Source organism: Mus caroli, chromosome 19 (genome assembly GCF_900094665.2).
Source record: "Mus caroli chromosome 19, CAROLI_EIJ_v1.1, whole genome shotgun sequence".
Lineage (NCBI taxonomy): Eukaryota > Metazoa > Chordata > Mammalia > Rodentia > Muridae > Mus > Mus caroli.
Genome location: NC_034588.1, coordinates 54,906,003 through 54,933,875, shown reverse-complemented (window position 1 = coordinate 54,933,875; position 27,873 = coordinate 54,906,003). Strand labels below are relative to the sequence as shown.

General features: G+C 46.8%; 1 protein-coding gene across 5 annotated transcripts in view; it reads left to right on the top strand.

The window, feature by feature from the left end:
- The first annotated feature begins 7,624 nt into the window (after nt 1-7,624).
- Gfra1 (GDNF family receptor alpha 1) overlaps nt 7,625-27,873 on the top strand; it is a 224,165-nt gene continuing 203,916 nt past the window's right edge. For 2 of the 5 annotated variants that reach the window (XM_021151507.1, XM_021151503.1), the window contains exons 1-4: nt 7,996-8,200; nt 8,804-9,089; nt 9,931-10,224; nt 11,336-11,419. In XM_021151507.1, the coding sequence (XP_021007166.1) occupies nt 9,050-9,089; nt 9,931-10,224; nt 11,336-11,419 (418 nt within the window). In that variant the 5' untranslated portion in view covers nt 7,996-8,200; nt 8,804-9,049. Of the gene's footprint in view, nt 7,934-7,995; nt 8,201-8,550; nt 8,697-8,744; nt 9,090-9,930; nt 10,225-11,335; nt 11,420-27,873 lie in introns of those variants that run through there. The other 3 variants (XM_021151505.2, XM_021151504.2, XM_021151506.2) reach the window with 3 other exon arrangements.

The window sequence follows — 27,873 nt, the reverse complement described above, 5'->3', positions numbered from 1 at the left end:
TATATATATATATATATATATATATATATATATATATATATACCTCACCCACACACATAGAGACATGTCTGGACGTGAGATTTCCACAAGGAAGTCCTTGTCACCAAACTCACAGTGACACAAGACTCACAATATCCTCATCCACCTGAGGTCTCCCCCAAGCCCTCGAGGGAGCCTCACACTCTGATCTGATCTGCAGTACTGGTAATAAGGGTTTTAGGTGAGTGAGCAGTCCCTGTCGAGATGGAATGTGCTTTTACTGAGTGGTGGCTTCGCCTCAGCACAGTGATTACTTAGGCTGATTGCCTTGGCTGAGTATTACTCCAAGACTAAAAGATCAAGGTCATCAAAATGTCCTTTGGTCATATTCACCCCCAATCCCACAAATCCCCCGGGGCCATTCCCCTTCATTACCCACCCAACCTGGCACCCTCTGTTTGACAAGACCTACCAAATCCAACATATACACTCATATGCTCTTGGGTATGGAGTGTGGTCAGCATACGGGAGCCATGACTCCTCCTCGTGTCCAGGCATTTCGTTGTTAATATCTCCTCAGCGGCACATGGGGCGTCATGGCCGTCTCCACCCTCAGAGAGTCTTTAATTTTCTTTCAGTCTCTGTAGACGCAGAGCCTTCAGAAGTGCTCTGCCCACTTAGGTTCTTATCCTTCACTCACGATCCATTTTTGACATCCCCATCTCTCTCCTTCATGTGCAGCCTTATTTTTAGATGCACTCATGTTTATAATCCATCTTTCCCTTTACAATATAATTACAGATATGTAACTCACCTTCCCAATGAGACTTCGCCTCTTTTCAGATTCAATCTGCTGGGTAGTTTCTAAAGCAGCTTTAGCTAGAGTCCGGTCTGTGGTGGATATTTAGAAAATAATTTTTAATTAAATGAATTTTCCTTCTCATTGAAAATTGGCTTTAGTGGTTCTTCAAGACCGGTTACGTGCATGGTGGATGCAATATATTAATGGCTTAAATAAGGCATGCATCTGTCCCTTGACCAACTGTATGAAGTAGAGGATCTGGGGAAGGCAGCTATGTTCTGGAAAGACACTCTGGGACTTGGTCTCCTCTGTCACAGCATGCAGCCATTTCTTGGATGTAATTTTTATGTGCCTGGTTGAACCAAGAGCATCAAGCGGCAAATCCAGTAGAAAGAGCAGCAATGGCAAGGTGGGTATCAGTTTTACCAAGGATCTCGGTTTCACGGCTGCATCATCTTACACATCAGGCCCTGCCCCTGTGGCCGTAACTGGCAGCAAAGGAGGATGGGAAATGAAATCCTTATTTTGGGTAAAAAATTACCCCCCAAATTATTAAAATATATTTAATGTTTTTTTTTTTAAATCAGAAGACCATTTAATACTACACAATGATTTCCAGGCTTTTAAGACTGTGATTCAGGGTAGAAAATATACTGCCCATGGTAAAGGACCCAACATATATGGAAATGACACAAAAGTGTGGTAAAACTATAGTCATCCCTACGTTGCATTTTTAAAATATATTTTAATAATTTTTAAACAAGTGTGCTGGCTACTGAGAAGTGAGACATGGCTTGCAATTTGAAATGTCCTACAACAGGAAGGTGAGTGAAGAATCCCAGGGAACCACTGTGGATCTCCACCACGGGGGAGGGAGCACTCAGTCTAAGCATGGCTAGAAGAATTTGCCTACAGGTCTGGCTATGTGAGCCATAGCATTAGCTACTCTCTAGATACCAGAAAAATAAATTTGTCAGCCTCATCAGCCACACAAGCCATGTGATGTTGCTGAGTCTAGGTAACATCTCTACTGATGTTAATTCCAAAAACTGACAGTAAGTGAGGTCTTCAGCGGGATGCCTTTCGGAATGTGCTGTGTGGAGGAAAGAATGCCCAGCCAATTGATCACTTCATTGATCATTCCCTATTTTAGGGTTAACAGATGATTCAGATTAAACTCTAAGGGACATCCATTTAATTTTCTATCGTGGTTTAGGAAATATGAACTCTGTCAAGGGCAACTTCCCATCTACGTCGTAATCTGTATTCCCTACCCTTTCCTAGTTCACTTCTGCGCTGCTGGATTTTATCCATAGAACAAATCCATCACTCTGACTGTAGACTTCAGATTTGAGGGAAACCTCATAACATGTGATGTTGTTTCTCTCGACGGTTTCAACTGACTTTTGTCAGATTTCTGACAGGGGAAAATAAGACCAACAGCCCTAAGAACACGCGCCGTCTTTGTTCTCAGAGTATCGGTTCTGGGGGAGTTTGAAATGACTTCCAAATGATGTCACGATGGTTACTTTAAAACAGACCCCCAGCCCTTTGTTCTGGGAGCACCCTTGGCCTCATGGGCTCTGGCAAAAGCATAGTCCTTAACTGTAAGCTAATTGCGTTAGTGAGCTCCTAGCAGGGGCTTCCAGAGGCCTACATTGTGGTCAGCCGTGCATTACCATGGCAGTTCCTATAAGTCCCCTGGGTAAGAGGCAGGACAAAGGCAGAAACGGCTCACAGAGCTTTCATTGTTGCACAAAGCCTGCAAGCTGCTCATCTCCCAGTCTCCGGTCGAGTTTGTCCCAAAGCATCACGGGTGGGAAAGGCCTCATCTGACCACTTCAGACCTAATGACATGGATAGAAATGAGAACTTCGTATGGCTTTCAAGAGGCTGCTAAATGGCTTCTGAAGGAACGACTCAATGTTTTTCGGTCTTGTTTTCATTCCTTGTCCTAGCACTCATCCGGATCAGCATCTGTGTTTGCTGCCTCTAGAGACAGAGGCAGGCTAATTACTGGACAAAGCTGGGGATTAGGCTTCCCTGTTGCCCTTCTGAAGAAATATTCCCTTCGGAGCAGGATTTGGGGGATGAGGAAGGCAGTCCTGAGAAGGTGTCTCTTGCCAGCAGGCATTCCCACCCTGGCTGGATAAAGAGGGCTGAAATTCACAGGGCTTTTAATCCAGCACCTCTGGCATTCATGAGCAAGAGCCCTGCAAGTTCTCAGAAGATGGGGTGTACTCCGCCATATATTGAAGCAATAAGGCGTGACAGGCACTTTGTTTCATCGGGACTGCGCACCTTATGCATTTTGTGGCAGAAGGCCAAAGCACAAATGACTTCAACTCTCAAGAATATTCTTCCATAAATGCATTAAAACCCTGGCCACTGACTTATTAGTACTAAGAAATGAAAATTACCTGAACAGAGAGGAGGAAGGAAGATATCCTAAGGCAGGTTCTTAGGGGTCAGGCACCCCCACAGCCTATAAGAAACTTCCATTTGCAAATAATGTTCAAAAGATACATCTTCATCTATTCCTCCTGGAAAGGGCTCTGTGCTCTGAGAGCAACTGTCTCTTCCTGGACCACAAAAGGCCAAGGGTCAAAGTGCAGCTTAGGAGGTGAGAGTTTTGTCGGCGCGGCGAGCCTTAGCCAGCTTTCCGGTTTAGATGGTCAGCATTCATTTTTATCAGTTTCCCCAAAAGACGGTGAGAGGGCTTGCAATTGTGTTCATGGGGTTGTTTCTTTAAAAATAATTCTGAGCCAATTTGGCTTTTAAAACTTTGCCTCTGAAGACGAAGGCTCCAGGGTGGTTGTGATCTGGCCCTTCTCCCAGAGAGAGGTACATTTCTAGATGGTTTGAGAACATCAGGTGGGACTGTGTTACTCTGCTTCTGGCTTTATGCCTTAAAATATGACCTAAGGCAAGCTATCATTTCCCAGAAATGAAATATGTCATATTTTACTATTAAAGTGAGGCAGAAAAAAGAGCATTCTATTATAATAATGGTTTTTGTTTAAAAAAATTTAAATGTCAAATCCCCAAAGGAATAATACATATCTGATACTATTATTGGAACTGTAATGCCAGTAATCATACGAGGTACTTACATTTAGTATTGTTCATACAGTAAAGGGATTTTCATATAAATCTTTCTGTAAAATTATGGTGTCAGAGGAAAAATGAGGACCAGCACTACGCATTATTCATGCAATCAATATGCATTCTTTGGGATTGAGTGTGTGTCAGTCATAAGTCTAAATGCTGGGGAATGCAGACCTAAGGTCTAGAACATTCCCTTGCCTTCAGTGAGCTCACAGTCCAGTCAAGGAGGCAGATAGAGTGCCTGAAACAACTGTCACCACAGGTGTAGCAGAGCTTCTGATGGGGCTGTGGACGGAACACACAGAATGGTTAGCTCATGCAAGGAGTCTTTGCTAATGACTAAGTGATCTACTCAGCTAAGCTGAACCTCAAGGTATTAAGATGTAGGATTTCATGGGCAAATGGAAGAGAACAGTCAAGAAAAATCAGAGCAACATGGAAGGAACAGATAAATACATTCAGTGAGGGGTTTTATGTAGTTATAGAGGTAAGCTTGTCAACCGGCTAATGTCAAGTGATGATGTAGTTTGAATGACTTTTGAGCAGTACAACTTTAGGGAAAGAATATGCTTTACGTTATATTCCACAGGACAAAGGCAAAGAGAGTAAGACACAAAATGTCACATGAGATAAAACTGTCACTTTCATCATGACTCATCTGTTAACTTATGGAAATGCACTCACATCAAGAAATCCAAGAAGATTGCTCACTTCACACGCTCACGGGTGGATTGAACCTAATTTTGTAGCATTAAAACCAATTTTCCACTGAGGAAACATGTCACCGAGGATTACACGAACCTTTATAATGATTAATATTTGATATTTCAATGTCACCTTTCGTCCTGAGACACATCCCGTGCTCATGGGAAAGACAAGCTCTGAGGACGCAGAATTAATAGAACATGTCACACTTTCTATTTTCCATATTCCTAAGGCTTTCTGGCTGTGCATTTCTCTCACCTTTATGGTAGCAGGCAATGAGGCAATGGTTTTCCTTATGGGGCCCTACCTTGAGAAGTCATAAGCTAGAGTATGAACTACGTCTTTTTGTTTACAGCTCTTCTCACAGGATGAAGTTTGACATGGCCGTTTCTCTTCTCCTTTGCTTTACCACCACTGATCACATCCTGTGTACAGAGCAGACGTTCAACAGGCTGTGTCTTTGTAGAGTTCTTCTACTTCCACAGGAGGAAAACAAAACACCACCACCACCATCATCACCACCTCCACCATCACCGCCCTCAACCACCAATCACCACCATCATCACCTCCCTCACATTCCATCACCTTCACCACCCGCAGTGGCCCCACCATTACCCTCACAATTCCCATTGTGCCATTGCTTCATAAAGCACTCACTGGATGCCTACGATCATCTGTTATTCTATATAGAAACCATGCCTATTAATTTAACAGCAACATTAGAGGGTAGAGCTGTCCTCTTGATCTCTCTGTGATTATGGAAGAGTTTTGTAAGCCTTATCAGATATGGTAACCATGGTCATGTATAGTCATTGATTGGTGCTACTGAGAACTAACCACACTTACCTTGTACTTAATTTTAATTAAATTCATGGCAGTGACACTGAGACTGGTAGTTTTTGGTGTTGGACAACACAGTTGTAGCAAACTGGGCATTTATTATTATTGTCCTTATTATTAATTATTTTAAACAAAGAGATGGGGGCATGGCTCAGTACTTAAGAGTATTTACTGCTCTTGTAGAAGACCTGAGTCTGGTTCCCAGCACCCATGTTGAGCCTGAAAACAACCTGCCACTTTCTAGCTCCAGGGGATTTGATGTTCTCTCTGATCTTCATGGTCTGGGACACACACAAAAATAAAAATAAAATTAATAACCCCTCAAAACCAGACCAAACCCCAAAGGTCTAATTTCACCATATCTATATTTATTATATTTATTATATATTATATAAATATTTAGATATTTATCATATATTGAAGGCTAGAGTGAAGAAGGGGTGTGAAATATTCTTGAAGCCATAACTATTTTTGAAAGAGTCCTTTATTCCACATTTAGAGAACTTTAGATCAGTCTTTTCCTCTCTGTTAAAAGTAGATTTTAACCAACTCCCTAGGATTAAGTAGAATAACCAAGTGTTTTCCCAACAAAAATATATTTGGAAAAGACTTAGCTAGTGTCTTAAATGAAATTTAGCTATTCTTCAACCACCCAAAGTGGTCCCCAAAGAAAAGCACTGAGTTGACAGAGAAAGATATTCCCACTCACTTATGAAATAGGACAACGGAGAGGGGTTTTATGTCTTCAGCATCGATGGAAGTCTTCAGCTAAGTCTTCTCATTAACATCCACTTCCTGGAGATTTTTGCCCTGGTGTGAAAATATGGAAATCTGCTTCTGTACGCAGAGACACTTATTGGAAGACTCAATTCCATCTCCCACAGTAGTTCCACCCTGTAGACTTCTGACTATCGCTAGAGAAAGAACTTAAGTAGCCCTTGGATTGAACCATCTGTCAAAAAAAAAAAAAAAAAAAAAAAAAGTGACATATGCTTTCTTTGTTTATTCAACGACGGAGTGTAAACTGATACACTGAACTGGAAATCTGTGTAAGTCTGGTGTGATTGAATGTGACACTGGGGGAGGGGTTCCTGGCGAAGGCTTCAGACACTTCATACCTGGCCCTGAGGAATACGTGCAAGGCAAAGGAGGAGCTAGCACTGGCGGGATGTCCCCTGGGTTCAGGTTGCTCACAGAGGCGCAGACACTCTTTGAGGACTCCAAACAATGCTACAGCCACAGCTGAAGGGCACGCCTGGCTGATGTGTACTTGAATGGAGAGCTACCCACCCCTCCTCCTCTTCTCCCACCCTTATGCTGGCCTCAAACTTAAACTAAAGCCTTTGCCCTTTTCAATTAACCCTCTGGATCAAAAAAAGAGCGTCTCTTTTTTGTCCTCCTTGGCGGCCCATTGTCTGTGGTGATGGGTTTGCAGATTTGACAGCTGGGCTCATAGATTTGATTCAAACTCTGTTTTCCTGAGAGATGAACTTGGACATAGAAAAGATCTCTGACACAAGCCCCAAGCAGTGAGCTGGTCGGTCAAACACTACTGCGGACATACTCTAGACAGATCTCTGGACCCCTAAAGGACAGCGGGTGTCACGGAGAGCAGGGTTCAGCAGCATCGCTGGAGCGACCCTTGAAGTTGGGGTGAAGGGCTGTGGATGTGTTCTGTTTATAAAATTTTTTTGAAAAAAATTTACTCTTGAAACAGTGAAGATGGAAATCATCTTATAAAATTATCTAAAGCTGGGTCTGATCAGACTTCAGTGCAGTGGGCTTGGGGGGGGGGCTTTGCTTTGTCTCGCTGTCATAGCAGGAGGAGAGAGGTGCGTGAGCTCGCACAGCGTTTTATCAATGGGTGGGTGAATCCTGGATCGCCACTCAGGGCTTAGGTCTGAGTGAGTCTGAATCTTGCCAAGTCTTGAGTCACAGCCGAGAATGACGTGGAGAAAAAAAACCAACTTTGTGTTCAAAAGGGTCTGGATGGGTTGCTGTGTTGCACTAAAGAAAGAGCCCTTGTGCACTGAAGGGGGTGGGGGTGCGCAGTCTCCGCGACGGCGGCGGCGTAGCGCTGCGGGTCCTGAGCCTGCTTGCGTGTTGGCCTTGGGTCCCACCGCCAGCCAGCCTGTAAGTCTGATGTGGCGGACGGAGGAACTGCGCTTCACATAAGAGCCGACCCTGCGCTGCCCGGAGGCAGGAGCAGAAGCAGCCTGAGGGGCCTTTAGCCAAAACCAATCTGGGCATGCTATCCTCCCACCGCTTCCAATAACCGCTGACATCCCTACCCGGCATCGAGCCGGGGCGGGGAGGTCTGCTCGGAAATCGTCCTGGCCAACTCTGTCCTCCGAGCTGTAGCAGATTATGGCATNGTTTTTTTACCTAGCACAGAGAAAGTGAGGCCGGAAAGAGAAAGAGGAGGCGGGGACACCCCAAAGAATAAATAAACAAACACTGGCTACTCGCTGCAGCTGGACACGGGTCAATTGGGTTCAGGTTTGTGGCATTTAGAGTTTTCTCATTCCACTTGAGAACCCATCGCCACCTCCCCTCCAGCCATCCCTTTCCATTTTGCTGGCGTCCTCCATCCAACTTTGGGGCCAGGGGGGCGCTAGTGGTGCGGGGCTGCACCTGCTGGGGTGTGCAGATGCTGTGGGCTAGCTTGCTCTCCCGGGGCAGTGGTGTGGATGCACAGGAGTTCGGGCGCTAGGCAAGTGCGTGTGAAGCATTGAAGTCTAGGAAGGAGCCCAGGACGAGCGGCAGGTAGGAGTAGGGGCGAAAAAGCCAGGTTTCAGTTCCAGGCGGGATGCGGGATGTCAGTTTCCTCTTGCCGGACTGCCTGGGAAAAGAGGCTCGTCCAGGGGAGGGGATGATGGTGACTGGGGTAGCGATAGGTGGCCGGGGACAGAAGAGCTAGAACGCTAGTGATCGAGCCAGCAAGTGAGTGGTCGGGCGAGAGCCAGGGAGGGCGGCCAACTTCCCGGATTCGGAGCAGGGTCTTGGTCCAGCGGGGTTGGCTAAGAAGCCTTCGCCACCGAGGCTCCGACTCCGGGCAGCGCCAGCTAGCTTCCGGCGCTTGCTCTGAAAGTAATGGTTATTTATTTGCTTGCGTTCAGCCTCTTGGGTTGTACGCGATAGCCTCCAGCTTTGAACGTTGGGAGCCCTAGCGGACCTTACCAGCTCCAGAACCCGAGTTCTGGAGCTTCCTCGTGCCCGTAATAGATGAACCCGCACCTCCTGCTCTCGGACCCGAGTGGGGGTAGCGTTGAGAAGTCCCCCGAGGCGGGAGCGGGGGAGGGGAGAGGGGCGGGAGCTGGAGGCTTCAGCACTCTGGGCTCTCATTTCAAAGCGCGCTCTCCCTTCCAGGTTGGGTCGGAACTGAACCCCTAAAAGCCGGTCCGCCTCCCGCCCTCGCGCCCGCTCGGAGCTGAGTCCCTGGCGGCGGTGGGCGGCAGAGCAACGGGGAGTCCGCTCTCACCCTGGATGGAGCTTAACTTTGAGTGGCCAGAGGAGCGCAGTCGCCCGGGGATCGCTGCACGCTGAGCTTTCTCCGCGAGATCCGGTGGCGGCTTTGGATTTTGGGGGGGCGGGGACCAGCTGCGCGGCGGCACCATGTTCCTAGCCACTCTGTACTTCGCGCTGCCACTCCTGGGTAAGTCGAGGCCGCTGCTGGCTTTCTCATCCAGAGTCTTTCATGGGGGTCCCTTGCGGCAGTCACTCCAGAATTGCGGGTGGGTGCCTTGAGTGTGGGTGGAAGAAGTTTCGCTAGGGGGTGAAGAGGTTCAAGAATCTCTGGGTTTGGGAAGCAGTGGTGGCGCATCTTTGAGCGGTTGATTTTATTTTGCCGTGTTTAAAGGGGGTGAAAAAAAACCCAAAAACTAATAACCCAGCCTGGTGGAAAATTGAGGTGTCGTAGGCTTCCATCCCAGGGCGTTGCTCCCCTTTGGAAGTCGGAGCTCCCTGAGACGCTCCGGCAGGTGGAGTGTGGTCAAATACCGCCGGGGTCGGAAGAGAGCAAACTTGGAATGGAAAACTTTTCAGGGAATAACGTCTCTGCGCACCCGCGGGGCAGACTGTGGCACTCTGCCTTTCGTTCAGAGCGCTACGGGTGCCAAGCGCCCAGCCTCGCTGTTCAGCTCAGTGCCCTTGTGCCCGCTGCTGGCCGGGAGACACTGCAGCCTCGGGTGCCTGGGGAGGCGGGGCAGCCAGCCGGTCAGGAGTGCTTGCTTCTGCTTTGGGACGCTGGGGCTGCGCGGAATCCCCGGCAAATCCCGCTAAGGCAGCCAGTGGAACCTTCCTTGTTGAGCCGGGGAGGGGCGTGATGGCAGTATTCCCGGGGTGAGAAAATTCCAGAAGAGGGGTGGACCAGCTTCCTCCCTAATCTGCCCCCTCAGAATGATGGTGGAGGTCTATCATGCCCTGCCCTTCCAGGACCTGGAATCAGGGTACCCACTAGTCTGCTGCGTTCAAACGTTCTTCTGTTCACCCTGTAGATTTGCTGATGTCGGCCGAGGTGAGTGGTGGGGACCGCCTGGACTGTGTGAAAGCCAGTGATCAGTGCCTGAAGGAACAGAGCTGCAGCACCAAGTACCGCACACTGAGGCAGTGCGTGGCGGGCAAGGAAACCAACTTCAGCCTGACATCCGGCCTCGAGGCCAAGGATGAGTGCCGCAGCGCCATGGAGGCCTTGAAGCAGAAGTCTCTCTACAACTGCCGCTGCAAGCGGGGCATGAAGAAAGAGAAGAATTGTCTGCGTATCTACTGGAGCATGTACCAGAGCCTGCAGGGTATGCACTACTGCCCCCACCAGCGTGCTGGGCTTCCTCTCCGAAGGCCAGAGGCAACCTCAGTCCAGTCGGTACTGGGGCTAAGCTGGCTGATCTCATCCTCAGCTCACTTCTCCCAGCTGTGGAATGAGGACCTTTCATTGGCCTCTAGGGACAGAGGCAGCTGGTGTTTGCTGCTGCAGCTGAGCAGTATTGTTGGAGTTGGTTGTTGGAAAAACCATGAGGGGGTGGGGGCACCCCTGGGACCCCACTGACCTTCCTGAAACCTAGTTAGAACATCAGAGTGGGGACTCCTCAGAACCCACCTTTCAGCCGCCCACCCGAGCTTTCACTGCGCCCAGAGAGTAGTAGTCCCACTGGTGTGTCCTCTTTTCTTTTCTTATGACAGGATAAAGACGTATTACAGAGCCAGTGAACTCTGCTCTCTATTCATTCCCCCCACCACACCAGTTCAAAGATACATGGGTGGAAAACCATTTGTCATTTTAGATTAGTTGGGTTTTGAGCCAGCTGCTGAGGTTCAACCACAGTTAAGCACATGAGTAGCAGTCACAACTGCCCATTCCAGTGGGATTTAGGGAGTCTGCAAATGGACCTCCGAAGTGTCCCATACATTCGCTCTTCACTGAAACTCACTAACATTTATAATACAGACGCTTGGACTGTCAGCTGCCACTTCTAAAAAATCGTATGAATAGCCAGAATTCTGCTTGCAGGCCACATGCTTTGGTTTTGGGAGCTAACAGAACTAGGGCCTCTCTCCTGGGTCACCTTTCTTCCATTGGTTCCTGGAGACAAGCAAAGTGTGTGACGTCACTGGCTGTTTCCTCTCAGATTTCAGTTCCTTTGCAAAGAGTGGGAGAGTTTTCTGGCAAGCTCGGGTTCTTCTCCAATATTTTACAAGGTGCTCTGGGAAGAGCGAGGACGGCAAAGGCAGAGGAATGAGAAGGAAATAACCATATCCCATAACTCTCATGTGAAATCTTTGAGAATTTCAGCATCTCCTTGGTACACAGTTATAACACGATTAGGGGTTCCGGATGAGCAGTGAAACCCTGTTTGAAATATGCCTGTTTTCCAGGGCTGAGCCCAATCTTCCTGTCATTTCTAGGAAATGACCTACTGGAAGATTCCCCGTACGAGCCGGTTAACAGCAGGCTGTCAGATATATTCCGGGCAGTCCCGTTCATATCAGGTAAGCTGATTTATACTTCCACTATGATTCCTTTGTCGGCCGACTCTGCTGACTTGCCCTCTGGCGAGCTTCCTCATACTGTACAGGTTGAGGGAGGTTTCTGGGAAATCAGAAGTGAGGTGTTGATAGTGAAGAAGTAGACCATGTAGCCATGGATGTCTGAGTGGAGAGTAGTTCTCAATGAAGTGCTGTGGTGGTTTGGAAGTGCCTGGAGGGAGGTGACTGCATTGACTTTAAAAAAAAAAAACAATGAAATATGATTGGCTAGCTCTAGGCAAAGGGAACAATGCTGTCTGTAGGTGGCAATCATATTCCTGTGGCTGAACCTTACACAGTGTCTCAGCGGAGTGGAATCTGCTCTCAGGATGCCACTGTCCTCAAGGAGCAGAGGAGATAACCTTAATCTGTAGAGGGATTGTGGGTAGACCAACTTGTTGTCCTGGATTTAACAGCTGACATTGATTTGAAACGTGGCACCCGCTCACTTTTGTTCTCGCTCCGATTTGTCCCGAGCAAGTGTGAGCTCATCTGAGAGGAAACAGTCCTGAACCAGTGGCCCTGCGACGTAGAGTCTTGCCCTCAGCTTGTTTGGGCTTTTCTTCCAGTTCTGCATTCAGTTTGGAAATGAACGGAAGTTTTAAGCATTCAGTCCTTTTCTCATCGCTTTTGCATTTAGACAGCCCGCATGTAAGAGGCAAGGCGGTGACTTCTCTTAATGAAATACAGATTCCAGACTGAGGCTGTCTTTACTTATTTACAGTTAAGACATTTTCTCAAGTGCACCTCACCCCCACAAACTGCACATGTCTTGGTGGTTAAACACAATGGTAGTGTTGGATTTGGTTCTGAGAGATGATGGTATGCTGATGAGAGGGTTCTGGTATTTTACATGCCTTAGGCTTTTATGCAGAAATGCACAGGACTGAGGGAGCAGTGCACATTCTGATAGTCTACGAATGTGTTGGATATGCCCTCATTGGTCAGATATCCATCGGACACCTACTGTGTTCTCACTATCGTGGTTTTGGCTGCCAGCCAGCTATAATCCTGGTCCTCATGAATCTTAGAGGCAGCTGCTGACATTTACTGAGCTATGCCAGGCATTGTGTTGGGAGCTCTTAGCACTGTCTCACACTCTGTATGGAGGGGGCAGATTGAGGCCTGGGGATGATGGGAAACTAGCTTGTGATCACAGGGGTCAGAAATGCAGAGGTCAAAGCTGGATTTGTTTGATTGTAAGGTGTTCATGGTTGTTCATCTACACGATGTTGGCACAGACAGACATCAAGGAAGTTAGAATCTCAGGTCGCATCTAAACCTATTGAATCAGAACCTGCATTTTAGCAAGATCTACCTGGATGGGTCCTTCATAAATATATGAAGTTTGAGATGCATCTCTATATATGACTTTTTTCTTTAACGGATCTCTTTCTCTCTCTGCCCCATCCCTCTATGTGTGTGTGGGTGTCTCTCTGTGTGTATGAGAGAGAGAGAGAGACAGAGAGAGAGAGAGAGATTGAGATTGGAGTTAGACATGCGGCTATAAATTAGTATCTGAGACCTTCATGTTCTCCTGAATTTTTTGGTAATATTTACTCTAAATCTTGACTGCTTTTCTCTGCCTTGCAAGGACCGAGTCTTGAGCAGAGAAAGAGAGAGAGAGAGAGAGAGAGATAAACGAGCAGTGTGCTTTCAAAGAAGGATTGGTGGATGGGCTAGGTAGGGATGTAACTAATGAGGTACTGGGAGCCTGGGAGCCTGACCTCTGACCTCCTTCATGCTTCTTACCTGCTGCCTGCCATGAGAGCATCATGTCTCACTGAGGACTGGAGGGTGTGTCCCACCCCCATAAATAAGGGCCTTTTTGATTTAATTTCAGAATTACAGTGAGCTAAGTATGGGGCTTTGCACAGACTCTTCGTCCCTTGAAGTGTCATTCAGCTCTTCTTAGTATAATGAGGCAGTTGGAGTAAGTGACCTCCAGTTCTCTAGTCTGTGGGTCTGAAGGAAAACTGGGATCACCCCCATTCCTTCCCTGTACCCCGGTGCTCCTGTAACACTTTTAAATAGCAAGGCTATTTCTGGGGTGCTACTGACTTGTCTCAGTTCCCTTGATGAATATGAGAAAAATCTTTTTCCCAGACCAAGTTTCTCTTATTTATTGAACAAATAAACCCAGGCAGGTCTACTTTCACAGCAGACAGGATCCTAAGTGTGTGGGACCCATCCATTTGAGTATCTGAAAGTCATAATGAATTAAGCAGAGGCAGGAAGGCTTCATTTAGAGTGTCAGTTGGGTATCTCAAGGGCATTGACTTAGGTCCTAGCCCCAGTGAGCCCTGACCTTTGACAGTGTTTATGTTTCCTTAAGTGGATATGGTAAAGCCAAATGGAGCCTTGAGGGGTTTGAAGTCATTGAGTTTGGCACATTAGTCTGTATGGCCTCTGTCAGATGGAGTCAGAAGCAGATGATAGGTGTACCTTTTCACTCTTGGATTCATGGTTTCTGGAGTATCTGTTCCGTGTTGGGCACAGCTCTGAGGACACCAGGACAGATCACTCCTACATATGGAGTAACCACCCAGGATCCCATGTTTGGATGACCATGCCAGGTGTGACGTGAAGTCAAGTGTGAGCAGAACCTTCCCACTGACATGATTGAAAGTCTAGCCATGAAGATGGCTCAGTGATAGCTGTGTGAACACGAAGATTTGAGTTTGGGTCCCCAGCACCTACACAAAAGCTGGGCAGAGTGATGAACGGCTAGAACCCCTCATTGAGGATTATAGACGGCCGAGGCAGGCAGATGCTAGGGACTCTGTGATTTCCCCTAAAGGACATGTTTGTTTCCGTTTTCTTTGGAGTCTTAAAACGCAAAGCTGTCTTGGTAACTGGATAAAAGGCCTTGTGGGGGAATTACTACATGTGGCCTGGCAGGAACAAGGAAAAGAACAACAATAAAGGCCGGGCGTGGTGGCGCACGCCTTTAATCCCAGCACTTGGGAGGCAGAGGCAGGCGGATTTCTGAGTTCGAGGCCAGCCTGGTCTACAGAGTGAGTTTCAGGACAGCCAGGGCTACACAGAGAAACCCTGTCTCGAAAAACAAAACAAAACAAAAACAACAATAAAATATAATCCAAAAAACGTTTTTCTCTTCTGAAGCCCGACTGTGGAAAGGAAATGAAGCCGCTGAATGGGGCCAGTATTTCCGTGGATAGTCGGCATGTCTACACTTGTGTTTGTCCTCTAAGGCGCACAAAGAGGGACGTGAGGAGCTATGCTCACAGCCAGTGTGGTTTCTAAGAGTCTGGGGCCTGAATAACACAAGGGAGAAATGAGCCAATGAGAGAGAAGGTTGGTGAAATAGGGCGGGGCATGAGATGGGGCAGGGAATGAAGAATCTCCTGGGAACCCAGCCACTAGACTTCAGCCTATAGTCTCTTCTCTAGCTCACAGGCCCTCTACCTGCTAACCATGGGCCTGAAGGGAGGGTGAACCTGCTGGAATGTTTTTTTTCTTTGACTCTTCAGAAACGAAGAACAATGCAGGGAGACCATTTGAAAGTGCAAGTGCAATCGGAGCCAAGAGAATAGTGTGGGCAGGCGAGGGTGTGAAGGACGAGCTATGATCTCTTGGGCAGAAAGCAGAAGAGAAGCTGTAAGGATTTAAGTATTGATTGTGAGCTTGCATTTTAGGGAGAGTCAGGAGTTGCCAGGATTCCCGCACATAGAGTCAAAGTGGATAGTGAGTGAGGTGTAAGAAAGCATGTCAGAGCTGAGACCTCCCGCGACGACTTGGTAAGATGACAACCCAGACTGCATCTCTGTCACCTCTTCCCTATGGCCTGTGGGTGTCAGAGACATTTCCAGATATGCCACGACTTTAACTTTGGTGCCTGAGTAATTGGGAATGGTTTAATCCAGGAATAAGATGTGCCCAGACCTTTGAGTCTGGATTTCTAGATAAGGATTCGCATCATTAGCTCTGCTTGCCATTTCTAATATTCTGTGCCGTCATCTTTATGTCACTAACTTTAAAAAAAAAAAAAAAACCTTCATTAAAAACTTTGCCCATTGGAGAAGAGCCGTAGGTCTAGGATGTTATCCATGGATCACCAGAGAGTCTCAGCACTGCTTTGCTATTCTTGTTGTAGGCTGGGGGGGTGGAGCAGGGGTGGGGGGGCGGTAGAGCAGGGGTAGGGAGCTGTGCCAGGTATCCTATCCCATTTACTCAGTTCTTGATTTACTTTTAAAACGTATTTTTAAAATTCTATATGTCTCTGTGTGTATGGACACATACATATGGGTGCCTGGGGAGGCCAGAAGAGGACGTCGGCATTCTGGCAGTCGGAGTTACAGGAATTGTGAACCACCTGGTGTGGGTGGTGTAAGAGCAGTCCACGCTCTCGCTTCACACCCGGTGTGGGTACTGTAGAAGCAGTTCACACTCTTGCTCCAATGCACTTCTCCTCCCCCCTTGCCCAGCTCTTGAGAACAATCTCTAATGGTGCTGATGGTCTATTTCAGAGCCTCAGTATGGCTTTTGTTATTCTCTTCATTGGTCAGAACTGCTGATTGTGGTCTGGGCCCATAGGGGGGCCCCTTGTAGCCTAATCTTTCAACTCTCCTGGAAGCCCTGTGCCCTCTTTTCATTCAAGATCCCTCAGTCAGACCCTTCCTTGTGTTTTTCCTTCTGTGTTCGCCCTCCTGGGCCTTTGGCCAAGGCCTTTTTGCTTCAGAGGCATCTAATAGTTCTTCAAGGCTGCAATCAAATTTCATCTCTGAAGGTCTCGCTGGAATCCCCCAGACCAGCCCCTCACTTAGAACTCCTTCTGTTTCCTGTGCTTTTATGTTTATGGTAGCTGTTAATCATGGCACATTGGGAGAACTACTTATGTGCCTGTCTTTCCCACTGGAAGTCAGTGACTGCTTGTTATGTTCTGTGTCAACTCAGCATCCAGCATCCTTTCTGGTCCAGAGCAGACATTCTATGACCACAGGTGGCTGATTGTCAAGGCAGTGTTCTTGGAGATCTAGGCCAGCCCTCCACTTTTACATACGGTCTTGCCTAGTGGGTAAGAGATTTGACCAGGACCACACTGCTTGAGATTTGCCAGGGCACTGCTGTGCTGAAGGATAGGTAGCCTCTTTTTGCTGCATGCGTTGGACATGCCTCATCTATTCTGGGGATGTGGATGATTCAGAACCTCCTCTTCTCCTCCAGCCTTGTCTAGACTCTAAAGCAATCTTTCCAACCAAATGGGGCCATCTAGACCATCTAGTATCTATCCGTTACCCTGAACCTAACATGTTCAAAATGGGTCCTATCATCTCTTCCCCTTTTCTCCCTGTACCCTCTCTTCCTGAGGCTCTTGTCTTATACAGCCTGTTACTGGATATCCAATGTGGGATGAACAAACTGCAGGTCCTCTCCAGCCCCCTGCCATCTCCTCTCCAGGGCCTGAGGAGCCAGGAGATGCCAGTTCCCTTGGCTTTGCTCCATTCCCTGAGTTTCCATCTTGTTGTTTGCTAGAACTTTGCTTTGGCCTTGAGTCTTGTCAGCTTGGGTCTGGTATCTCCCAGGCTTCTTCCTGGTCAGGTACCCTGTTGACCTGGCAACATATACCTGTTTTTAGCCTTCCCAGCCTTGTCCTGATCTGTCTGTCTCAACCCACGCACTGTGTTGTAGACAGGGTACAGTGACTAGACTTTTGTCAGTGTTCAGGGAGGCTTCACAGGGTCACCTTAGATAAAGGGAGCACATGCTCTGTAGCATTCAGCTACGTAGGTGACTCCTAGCTCCACCCACAACATGGACACCTTGGTTATAAAATCAGGAAATGGTTGCATCTACTTTATAAGTTCTTGTGGGTTAATGATGCTTTTATGTATAAATTCTTTTTTTTTTTTTTTTGAAGCAGGGTTTCTCTGTAGCCCTGACTGTCCTGGAACTCACTTTGTAGACCAGGCTGGCCTCAAACTCAGAAACCCGCCTGCCTCTGCCTCCTGAGTGCTGGGATTAAAGGCAAGCGCCACTACGCCCGGCTTATGTATAAATTCTAACATGGTGCCTGAGATATCTTTGGTCCTCAATAAATCTTCCTCACTTTTAACTCACTGTGGGGGGGGCCTTTTAGCTCCCATCTCTCTCCTGACTCTGAGACTGGGCCTTTCTTCCACACAGGATATCCTCTAATCCAGACACTGGAGAAGGGAACAATCCTGAACCCTCAGCAACCCAGATGCTAAATCTGTGTCTATCTCCAAGGCTCTGGAGGACAGCCTTGCCTCTCAGTAGCCGGGCATGAGACTTGCTGGCCCTTTCTGAAGGGCTCTGCTCAGGCTCAAGTGCCTCCTGCTGCTCTTTCTTGGTATGCAGGCTCTTCGGTGAGTGAGCGTGTGGCAATCACTCGATCAACCGATCAACCGGAAGGGAGCTCTTCCTGTGCTTAAGGATCCTTGTGATCAGCTTTCCCTTCTCAGCGTCGTGACCCCCATCTCTCCCACCACTTGCTGTAAATCTTTCTACAGCAGAATTACTGCATCCTTCCAAGAGTGTGTTTGAGATGGGGAGAGACTTGAGACGGGGAAGACTTCCTCATCCAAAGCCTCTGCTAAGGACACTCATGGTTCACTTTCACAGACTGATACTTTTGGGTTTTATTCCCCACCCCCCCACTTTCCTGCCCCCAGGCAGCCTCATTTTATGGCATAACTGTGAGATTGCAAACAGGCTCAAAAGGAAAAGACAACCAATCTAAGTAAATCTGTTAAGGGCGAGCCTTTTAGGGCCCTTGAACATGTAAGCAATTGTGTAAACACTGGCATGCATTTTTTTTTTCTCTCTCAGTTTTTACTTCCTTGCTTATTACCTGCCTGGTGACTTGAGGAAACCGTGTCTTTCTGTGTCACTGACCGTGTCCTGACGGCAACATCAAGTTATTTAGATTAAGTGTGAACCTCGATGAGTTTTGTGAGTAACTCGTAGGACATGGTGGTCTTTGACTCTTCATGGCAGAGGTCTACACGCACCAGCAAAGACTGGGAAGGTGGGGACAGCCACATGTTTTGAGTGTTCTTGGAGGTCCTGCTTAGAAAAGGGAGATAAAATATCAGTGAGTGACAGGTAATTGCATGAGCTGAAGATTGTTACAAGGTGCAAAATTATTTATAGCCAATATGTCTGCCCTTGTTCTTTCTCTTTAGACTCCTGAAGTATTTCTTTCTGTCATCTCTTCATTTTTTTTTTTTTTTGCTTGTTCTTTCCAAAGAGCACCTCATACCTTTTTTATTGTTGTCTGAAACACAATTCTCCAGAGAAAGTACCAAATGGAGCAGATATGTTCACAGAGTGCTGTGGTCCAGGGTTAGGAACCTGCTAGCCTAACCCCTGACGAGCCGGGGACTTGAGGCTAGCGTCTACCTTTCCCACTGGCCACGTGTGCCTTTAAACAGTGTGAAGAAGGCAACAGACTAGGTTGTCCTGTAACAGAGCTCTGCTTTTTCTTGCGGAGTCCTTCCACTGAATCGTATACCTTTATGGGCCTTACTGTCTTCGTCTCTCACATTATCCTCATGCAAAAGAAACTGCTGATTGTGGCACAGGCACATGCATACCCACACATGCACAAACGCACACTGTGTATACACACCCCCACCCCACCCCCCACATATATATAGTATAATTATATAGTATAGTTTTATATATATATATATATATATATATATATATAATTGTATATAATTTATAAACTGTGATTTACTCCACCGGCTAAATGTATACAGAGAAGATAATGGAGAATAGAAGGGAAAGAAAGAGGAAACAAAGCCAGAAGTGAGTTTGGCAAAGCACAAGTTGTAGGATTATATTTAAATAAGCAAGCCAATCACAGGGATCGAGTTTGTTTGATTGGGATAAACAAAGATGCCCTGGGCATCTCTTGAAGGTCATTCTGGTCCAGCCCTCTTATTTTATTGATAAGAAAACTGAGAGTTCCATAAATTTATGGGACGGTGGAACATAAATTGTCAGGGACAATGATGACAAGCAGAATTAGGTGTGTGCTTGCTTTTAAATTGCTATTTGAAGCTCTCCAGATCGTGGCACTTTCGTGCCTCCCTTCAGTTGTCCTTGACCTGGTCGGGCCTCTCTTCCCTTCTGTCTCTCTTGAGTGCTATAGCCTGGGCTTGGCTGGGGCGGGGGACAGCTGACCACTGTTTCAGAACAAGGGTTAATTGATAGATCCCTTGCAGCAGGACCCAGTGGCTGCAGTGTTAATGTTCATCTTTTGTCCCTCTTCAGAGTTTCTGTGGGGGTGGGGGGGGGAAGGATGAGAAATTATTTGTTACTTTACATTCTCTCAGCCCTCAGGTTAAAGAACAAAACAAAACAAAACAAAACAAAACAAAAACCTTAGTGTTTCATCTGGTTTTTTTTTTGTTTTTTTTTGTTTTTTTTTTTTTTGTTAAAAGAAGCTAACCACTTCCTGTAATTTAGAGACTCAGCTAGCTGGGTCACTGATGGAAATGAATGGGTGATTTGCATAAGGGGCTAATTTATTATGTCCCGTGGGCATTTCTTTCATCTCTCCTTCCATTCTAATTAATGTTCTAAGAGGGGGTCTATCACCATATCAGAAATTAGGGGTGAAAGCGGCCATTGTTAACCTTTCTTGTGATTTCCCATCTTCTCTGATCTTTTAACCGTTTCTCTTCATGCCCAGGATTTCATTTAGGGCTGCAGAGTCCTTGGGGAGGTTTCTAGAGGTGTGCTCTTTCATGATCTTGTGGTAAAAGTCCAAATGGTACAGCACAGGAGAGCTTGCTTTCTATCTGCAGAGGAACTAGAGATGCATAAAGCACAGAGCTCAGGGATGGGCTGGCTTGCACACGAGCCCTCTGAAAAACTATAGAAATGTGCACGCGCTGTGTACCACACAGAGATTTGGGTACTCCTATGTATCTGCACACTGACAGTGGGTGTGCAATTCGGAACAGCTATCTCATCAGTCATTGTGCCTCAAAAAGGTCTTCCTTGACAAGTGCTCAGTTGGTCGTGGCTGTGACAGAAGCAGAGGCAGCTGTGTGTGGCACAGCCGAGGAAAGGGACAAGAACAAGCAATTTCTTTGAAAATCAATTGTAATTTACTCTTGCTAAATTGGTGAAGGCCCGCCCTGTCCATGCATTAGCATAAGACAGACTTTTAATCATTCGGTCAACTGGCCTATTTTTGGTCAGTCCACGGTTCCATCTGGGACTCTTTCAGCCCATGTGTCCCCCACGTCTGTTCCCTTTTTAAAAGGGGGAGTGAAAGGGGAGGGGTCTTTCACAGAGAAGTCACTGCTGTGTGTCTCTTTACTGAACAGCCCACTCCCAGCTCACTAAAGGTAGGTACTGTGCCATGTGATTTTTGAGGGGGAAATTTGAGCTCAGAGAGGTTGAGCAGTACTCTCAGGACCAAACAGCCTGTACCTGGATGAGCTTGCATTTTGTTCCCATGGCTCCATATAGCCCTCTTTCTGTTCTTCTGCAGGCATGGGAAGCACGAATCTGGGTTCTTTATTCCAAAGGAGAAATTTAGCCCCCTTTTCCCTTCCTGTTCAATTCCCAGCTTCTCTTCCTGTCTTCTACGTTAAGACACTGTTTGACAAAGAGCCTTTAAAGTTGAAATATAAGCCACTATCTGTTATTTTAATATTTGGCCCTGCATTCTGATGGGTTCTTAATTGAGACCCGGAATCCAGAACACGCTCGCTATTAAAACCATTCCGGCGGAACTGCAGAAATATTAACCAAAGATGCAATTTCTGCGTTCTGTCCTTTTTCATTTCTGTGTGAGGCAGGAAGGTTTCTAAAGTGGAGCAGAATGCCTGGGGCCACTTTTTGTCATGTTGTCATATAAATAGCATTACACAGTGGTAAAGAAAGGAATACAGATTGAGTCCCACTTTAAGGTGACCTAATACGCTATTCATTTGTCTTCCAGCAAGCTGGCTGGCGCCCCTCCTTTCTACCCTCTTCCCCTTTACGCCCCTCCCCTTTACGCCCTTCCCCCCTTACGCTCCTCCCCCTTATGCCCCTCCCCTTTACGCCCCAGCAAATCGCCCAGGAAGCACCTCCCCAGCTGTTGTGTTATTCCTTTTACCTACTTTTATGCACGTTGTCATTTCTCGAACACTTAATAATGTATGAAAATCAGTATTGATTGCACTGTTGGTAGGAAAAGACCAGCAGGTTTCTTAGAGCTCATGTTTATGAAACGGTTCACTGATCCTCATTCCTACGAGTTTCAAATAAACCCTTGATGAAGCAGATGCAGGAGATCACTAGATCCTGGGTTGGGGTGGGGTCCCCAATGGAGCCCCGCCTTTGCAGAGCAGAGGAGTGGCATCTGAATGGGGAAATGGTGGCAGAAACTTTGAGCATACTCCAACTAGAAGTGAGCAACCTCACCGTGGTCATTCAGGAGAAGAAAGGGCAGTAAATGTGAGAGGTGAGACGAAATGGAATGTCTAGGAATTTTAGGGGCAACAGCTTGGGTAATCCTTGTTGAGTCCAATCCGCAGCTTGGTGGATATGATCACTGTGACCTAAGTAAAGTCAACCAGAGTACATACACCTACGTTGTAGCCTGGGTCGGAAAGATGGCTCTGTGATTGAAGTGTTTGCTGCTCAAACATGCAGACCAAAGTTCACATCTTTGGAACCCAAGCCAAATTCAGATGGTGGACATGTCAGTCTGTATACAGATCCAGCCTTAGAAGACTGAGACAGAGGATACCCCAGAGCAAGCTGGCTAGCAAGGCCAGCCACATTGGCGAGTACCAAGTTTGAATGAGAGACCCTGCCTTAGTGAATCAGGATGATACTTGACATCAGCCTCGGACCTTCACCTGCATGGTACATGCATGTACACATGTGCACACTGCATACACACATGAATGTGAAGAAATAAAAATTAAGCTGTGGCAAAGCCAGCGTTCTTTTGTATGAAATTAGCTCCAGGATTCACGTAGTAGCACCCACTAATACAGGCACAGTGTTAGGTTATATACTGAACTTTCATAAGTAGGTATTTAACATCTGTTAACTGTGCCCCATATATATGTGATAAATGTAATACATAATCAAATGTTACACACATGTGTGTAGCTTGGCATGTGATATATATATATATATATATATATATATATATATAAATATAATGACACATGCTACAAATGTTTTATGGATCACATGCTGAGGTTATATGGAATATATCATATGTTATAATATTTTATTTTAGAATTAGAATAATTGGTCAGTTGGGTGGGGTTTTTTTTGCTTTTTTTTTTTTTTAAGTTTTTCAGGATGATAGAATTTTATTCTTGCCAAATTCATTCACAGATATTGGAGCTGGGGGAGTTTAGTGGCTCAGAGTTAGGTAGACCACTTCCCTTTCCTGCCTTCTCAGAGTTCTCTTTTACTGTTTTGTGGATAGATATGAAGGAAACAGTGTACAGTGAGTGAGGAAAACCCCAGGAGGCTCAGTGTAGTCCTGAGAAGGGAGCAGTTGATTACCCAGAGGGATGGACTTCCCTCACCTGGGAACGTCTTGACTAGCTTTGATGTCTTTTATTAATAAATCCCTTCATATGTGTGTGTGTCATGCATTGTGGGTACCCCTGCTCACCCTTTCCTATGCTCTCCTCCCTCCCTCCCCCTTTTCTGTGTCCTCCTCCCTGCCACCCCCTTCTTTCGTATCTTTCATATTTTGACTATTTATAGAGTACTCGGTGGTATAGTGGTTAGCATAGCTGCCTACCATGCTTATGACTTTCGGGTTGGTTTTGTATCCCCCAGGGTTTAACCAAGACTGTCTATATGACCATGGGTTTGCAACTATCCATTACCGTTTGGTGGGCTCACCAGTGAGTACAAAATTGGCCACTGTGCGCCTCCCTCTCCCAGAATCTGTTAGTCGCCCATGTTTGTGTCAGGGCCCTATAGACCCCTCCCCATCCATAACTGATGGTTGGGTAGGCCAGACTTGTGGAGGCCCAGGGCCAGTTGACAAAGCTGCTGTGAGTCTGTGCCTTCCATGCATATTCTCTCCCTTGGAGACAGCTGCTCAGGCATGGTCCTTGGTTCTCAGGCCAGTGCCATTCTGCACGACAGAGATGGTGCTAGCAATCTTCTCTGCAGACCTCTGTTCCCCCAGAGGAGTGGGGCATCATGTATGGGATTTCTTGTTCTTTTCTAGTCAACGTTTTTCTTGCTCTGGCATCTGTGGCATGCCTCCCTTGGCTGTGTCCTGGGTCATTCTTTACTGAATTCAGGACACTTTGCAAGAATGCTGAGTAAGAACCCAAGGTTCTCCATGCAGGAATTTGACCTGATGGTACAGTATACCCACTGACCCCAGGGGGCATACCATTGTTTAATGACTTCCTGGGGTCGGGACAGGTGCTGTTCCTGTCTCTGGCTGCTCCCTAGAGGGAAGATACCCCAAACCTGCAGCATCTCTCCCTGGGGATCCACCAAGAAGGCCATCTGTAGTCCTTCACAGGATAGGTGTGGTGGAGGGGCAGGCATGGGATCTTGATTCTAGTAGAATGCAGTGTGGCACAGTGGTAACATACACAAAACTTGCAGTTAACATACCTGGTTTGAATTCTACATTCCAGCAGTCTCCAGCTATGGGAACATAGGTAAATAGTACTGTAAAACCTTCTAGGTCTCTCTGTTAACAGGTAACAGAGTATCCAGTTTACGGGGTGTTGGAGGTCATAGAGCCTACTTAGCATGCTTTAGCATTGCCGAATAGCTTGCGAAGGGGGAAGCAAGCACTTCTAATGCCGTCCTGGTTGTTTTTTAGTCAGCTTGACCCAAACTAGAATTATTGGAAGAAGGAACATAGATTGAGAAAATGCCTTCATCAGATTGGTTTTGGGCAAACCTGTGGTCAATCATTTTCTTGATTGATGATGGATGTGGGAGGGCTACGCCCACGGTGGGTGGTGCCGGCGCTGGGCAGTTCTTACTGGAAGTAGAAGAAGGTATTTGGACATGAGCCTGGAGAGCAAGCCAGTGAATAGTGTTTCTCCATGGCCTCATCTTCAGTTCCTGCCCTGGCTTCCCTCTTGAGATAAATTTTAACAGGGTGTGTGCGCCCAATAAACCTTGTCCTTTGCAGGTTATTTTTGGTTGTGGTGTTTATCACAGCTGGAGGAATCAGACCAGGATAAATGGTCTTCTTCTGTGCCTCCTAATCCCTCTCTCCTCCTGCCTCAGTTTGTTATCGTGATGTGGGGATAGATGGGTTGAATTGAAGGAGAAGAGAAGGAGGAGGAGGAAGAGGAGGAGGAGGAGGAGGAAAAGGAGGAGGAAGAGGAGGAGGAGGAAAGCAAGTAAGCAGGCATCAGTTGGGTGTACTCTAAATGATGCAGTGTCTACTCACAACACATAGCAGCTCACCTTTTCCAGAGGCTTCTGTGTGCTAGACGCTGTGCTGCTCGATGGGGAGGTGTTGTCGAGTTAGAGTACAGAGTGGGGTGAAGTGGCCTGGGGATGGGGGAAGGGAGAAGAGAGACAGTAAACATGGACAAAAGAAAGTTCTGGAAGGAAGTCTGTATATGGGGAGAGGAAGTTTCGGCCAACCAGGGCATCTTAATGGGAGAGGAAAGGGTTTCCCTAGCACAGAAAACTTACATCAGATACATGAGCCCAGTGAGTAATAGATGTGAATGTGGTGGGAAAAAACCAAAACCAAAACCAAAAGGAATGTTCTCTCTCCCTCATTTATCCCCCTCCCTCATTATCCCCTTCCCCCCATTATCCCCCTCCCTCATTATTTCCCCTCCCCCATGAATGCTGGAGAAGGTTTTGAAAATGTAATGTTTGCAAACAACATAGAAGCAGTCAATGCAGTGTTTTCTATTAGTAGTGTAAGGTTCGCTAGCTCTGGGTATTTATTTTTTTTCTCCCTTCTTGTCTTCCAAATTGTAATTTTAAAAGATGAGGCATTTCATATTCAAGAGTTTCCTTTGTCTGAAATAAATTATTCATTTCTCCCCAGTTTCAGAAACAATGAACATAATACTTAATGCACCACAATTAAGCGGGCGTAGCTCAGTATAAAATTATGTTCCCTGCGTTTGGGTGGCAGGCAGCGGGCTCGCGGAGCATCCTCTATCTTGTCGACATTTGTTCCTCAGCAGAAGAACATAAAGTCAGAGAGACAGAAATGGGTTTTGTTTCACTTGTAGTGGAGGAGGGGGTAACTCTAGACCCCTGCAGACTTGTTTTTGACATTCCACAGCTGTTGGTGGCTAGGTCTCTTAGAAAGAATGGCTTACTGGGACTCTGTTGTGAACGGGGTCAGGTGCGGGTCAGAATCCCTAAGCAATGCCCACTTGTTTCAGTCTCCTTTGTCTGGGTTGAGATCCCTCTAGAATCCTGGGTGTGACTTCCTTTGGAGGCTGAAGGTTGCTTCTCTTGAATTTAGGCTGTTTGATGACATGGGTGCTTCTAAGTGCCAGCCTCTGGAGTACTCATCCTGTGATAAGATTCCTGCCTGAGAATGCCTGCTAACAAGCAAGGGTGGTGAGGGGAAATCCTCAAGCTTCAAGGTTGAACTGTTGTCTTTCCTGGAAGATGTTTGGGGTGCCTTCTATTCCATTTGCAGCCCTGAGGTCATACTCAAAGTTGGTCCTGGTTGTCAGTGGGCAACCACAGAGATAATTTAACCGTGGCATGTCTGCCAGGTACCAAAAAATCAGATGCAAGAGGCACTTCTAGGCTATTTCCTGGAACCTTCACTAATGCCCCAAGTATTGGCCTGGAGATGGGACGTTCACCACATCTTACTTGGGAGGGAACCCAAACCCTGATACCCAGTGACTCATGTCCACACAGCTAACTGGTAGCAGATCTTGAATTCCAGCAAAGTTTGTCTAGCAGAAAGGGCTTTGCTGCTTTCTGCCTTTCTGATTGTTTTGTACGAAATAGAAACAATTGAATTCAAGACAGATTCTCAGGGTCCTCTGGTCTAAGCACCCTCTTTATTTTTGAGCAGAAAAAAAAATGTATCTCTCACTGTAGAAAGCTCAGGAAGAGAGCCCTAGAGGTGGCCAGTGGACTTAGATTGTCCCTGTCTTTGCCCTTGGCTTAGTGCCTAGTGCCTGTTATGACTGCCATCCCAGGATGTCAGAGCTCTGGATCTTTGCTGCCACCAAATGCCTCTTACCTGCGTCTTTAGTTTCTGAGGAGCCTCTTGCTTTGACCATTACTTCCCATGTTGGCTCCAGAGGGACCTCTGGGAATTAGTGTACGGGTCCTGCGACATCTCTGAGCTCTGTTTGAGGAGTCCTCCTTTGCAGTATGTCCATCCAGCTGCCTGCTAGATACTTCTACCATGGTAACTGGACACAATCCACAGCTGCCTCATGGAGAATGGGCCCCAAATCTTAGCCTAAGAAGAGGCAGATCTGACCCAGGGAAGATGTTATTGTGTGCTGGGGCGAAAAGAGGGTGGGCTTGGGCAGCCATGTCAGAGTTTGCCCTCTGACTTCACGAATTCATCACTTAGGGACAGTATCTGTAAAGCAGAGGTACGAATGTAGAACCAGGTTTCGTGAGAGTCATGTGCAAGGACATCACTCCCTGTGAAGGGGCCTCACCATGGTGAAAAGTTCTTACAAAACAAACATCAGGACATTTCCATCACTTGGGAGGGGCTTTGTCTCCTGTCTACCCTTGCAGCTTGTCCTGGTGGACAGAGTGAAGGTATAGCTCAGACTTCCTGGATGGTTTCCAGAAAGGCCTCTCTGCGCAATGGTGCGTGTCCTGGTTTGCCTGTAAAATAAAGTGGCCTCACCACACACCCTTTGTATACCTCACTTGTTACAGTCTGTCAAAGACTGGAGGTGATGTGGTTACACCACAATCACCGACCTGCTCTCCCCACATTCTTCATTATGAAAAGCACGTAGATGCAGATAGAAATAGCCTTTTAAAAATGGTTCTTGACGAGGGTTTGACCTGCTGATATAATTGTGGTGAGCCTGGAGAAGGAGGGAAAGCCAGTGGGTATGGGTTCCCAGGAGAGAGAGGAGCCTCAGTTGAGGGCTGAATTTTCCTGTTAAAAACAGAACTTAAAAGCAAAGAGCTTGTTAGATAAGCACACTCTGACGCAGGCCTTAAACGCCTGGCAAATATTTACCATGGATGTGCAACACAAAGCTAAATGCTTAGATGGTCCTAAAATAGAAAAGTTTGCACTCAGGCTCTTATGTTTCATGACTGTGAGCAATAAGAAAATAACCAAAGGCCTACTGTCCTCCAAGGAGCTCCCTACAATCCTGAGGGGACAGTGGAGTGCTACCACGTCTGTACCCGTCCTCCCTCAGAGACACTTGTCCTCACATGTACACAGATCCGTGTAAGGGACTCTGGCATTTTTCTCTGTAAGCCCT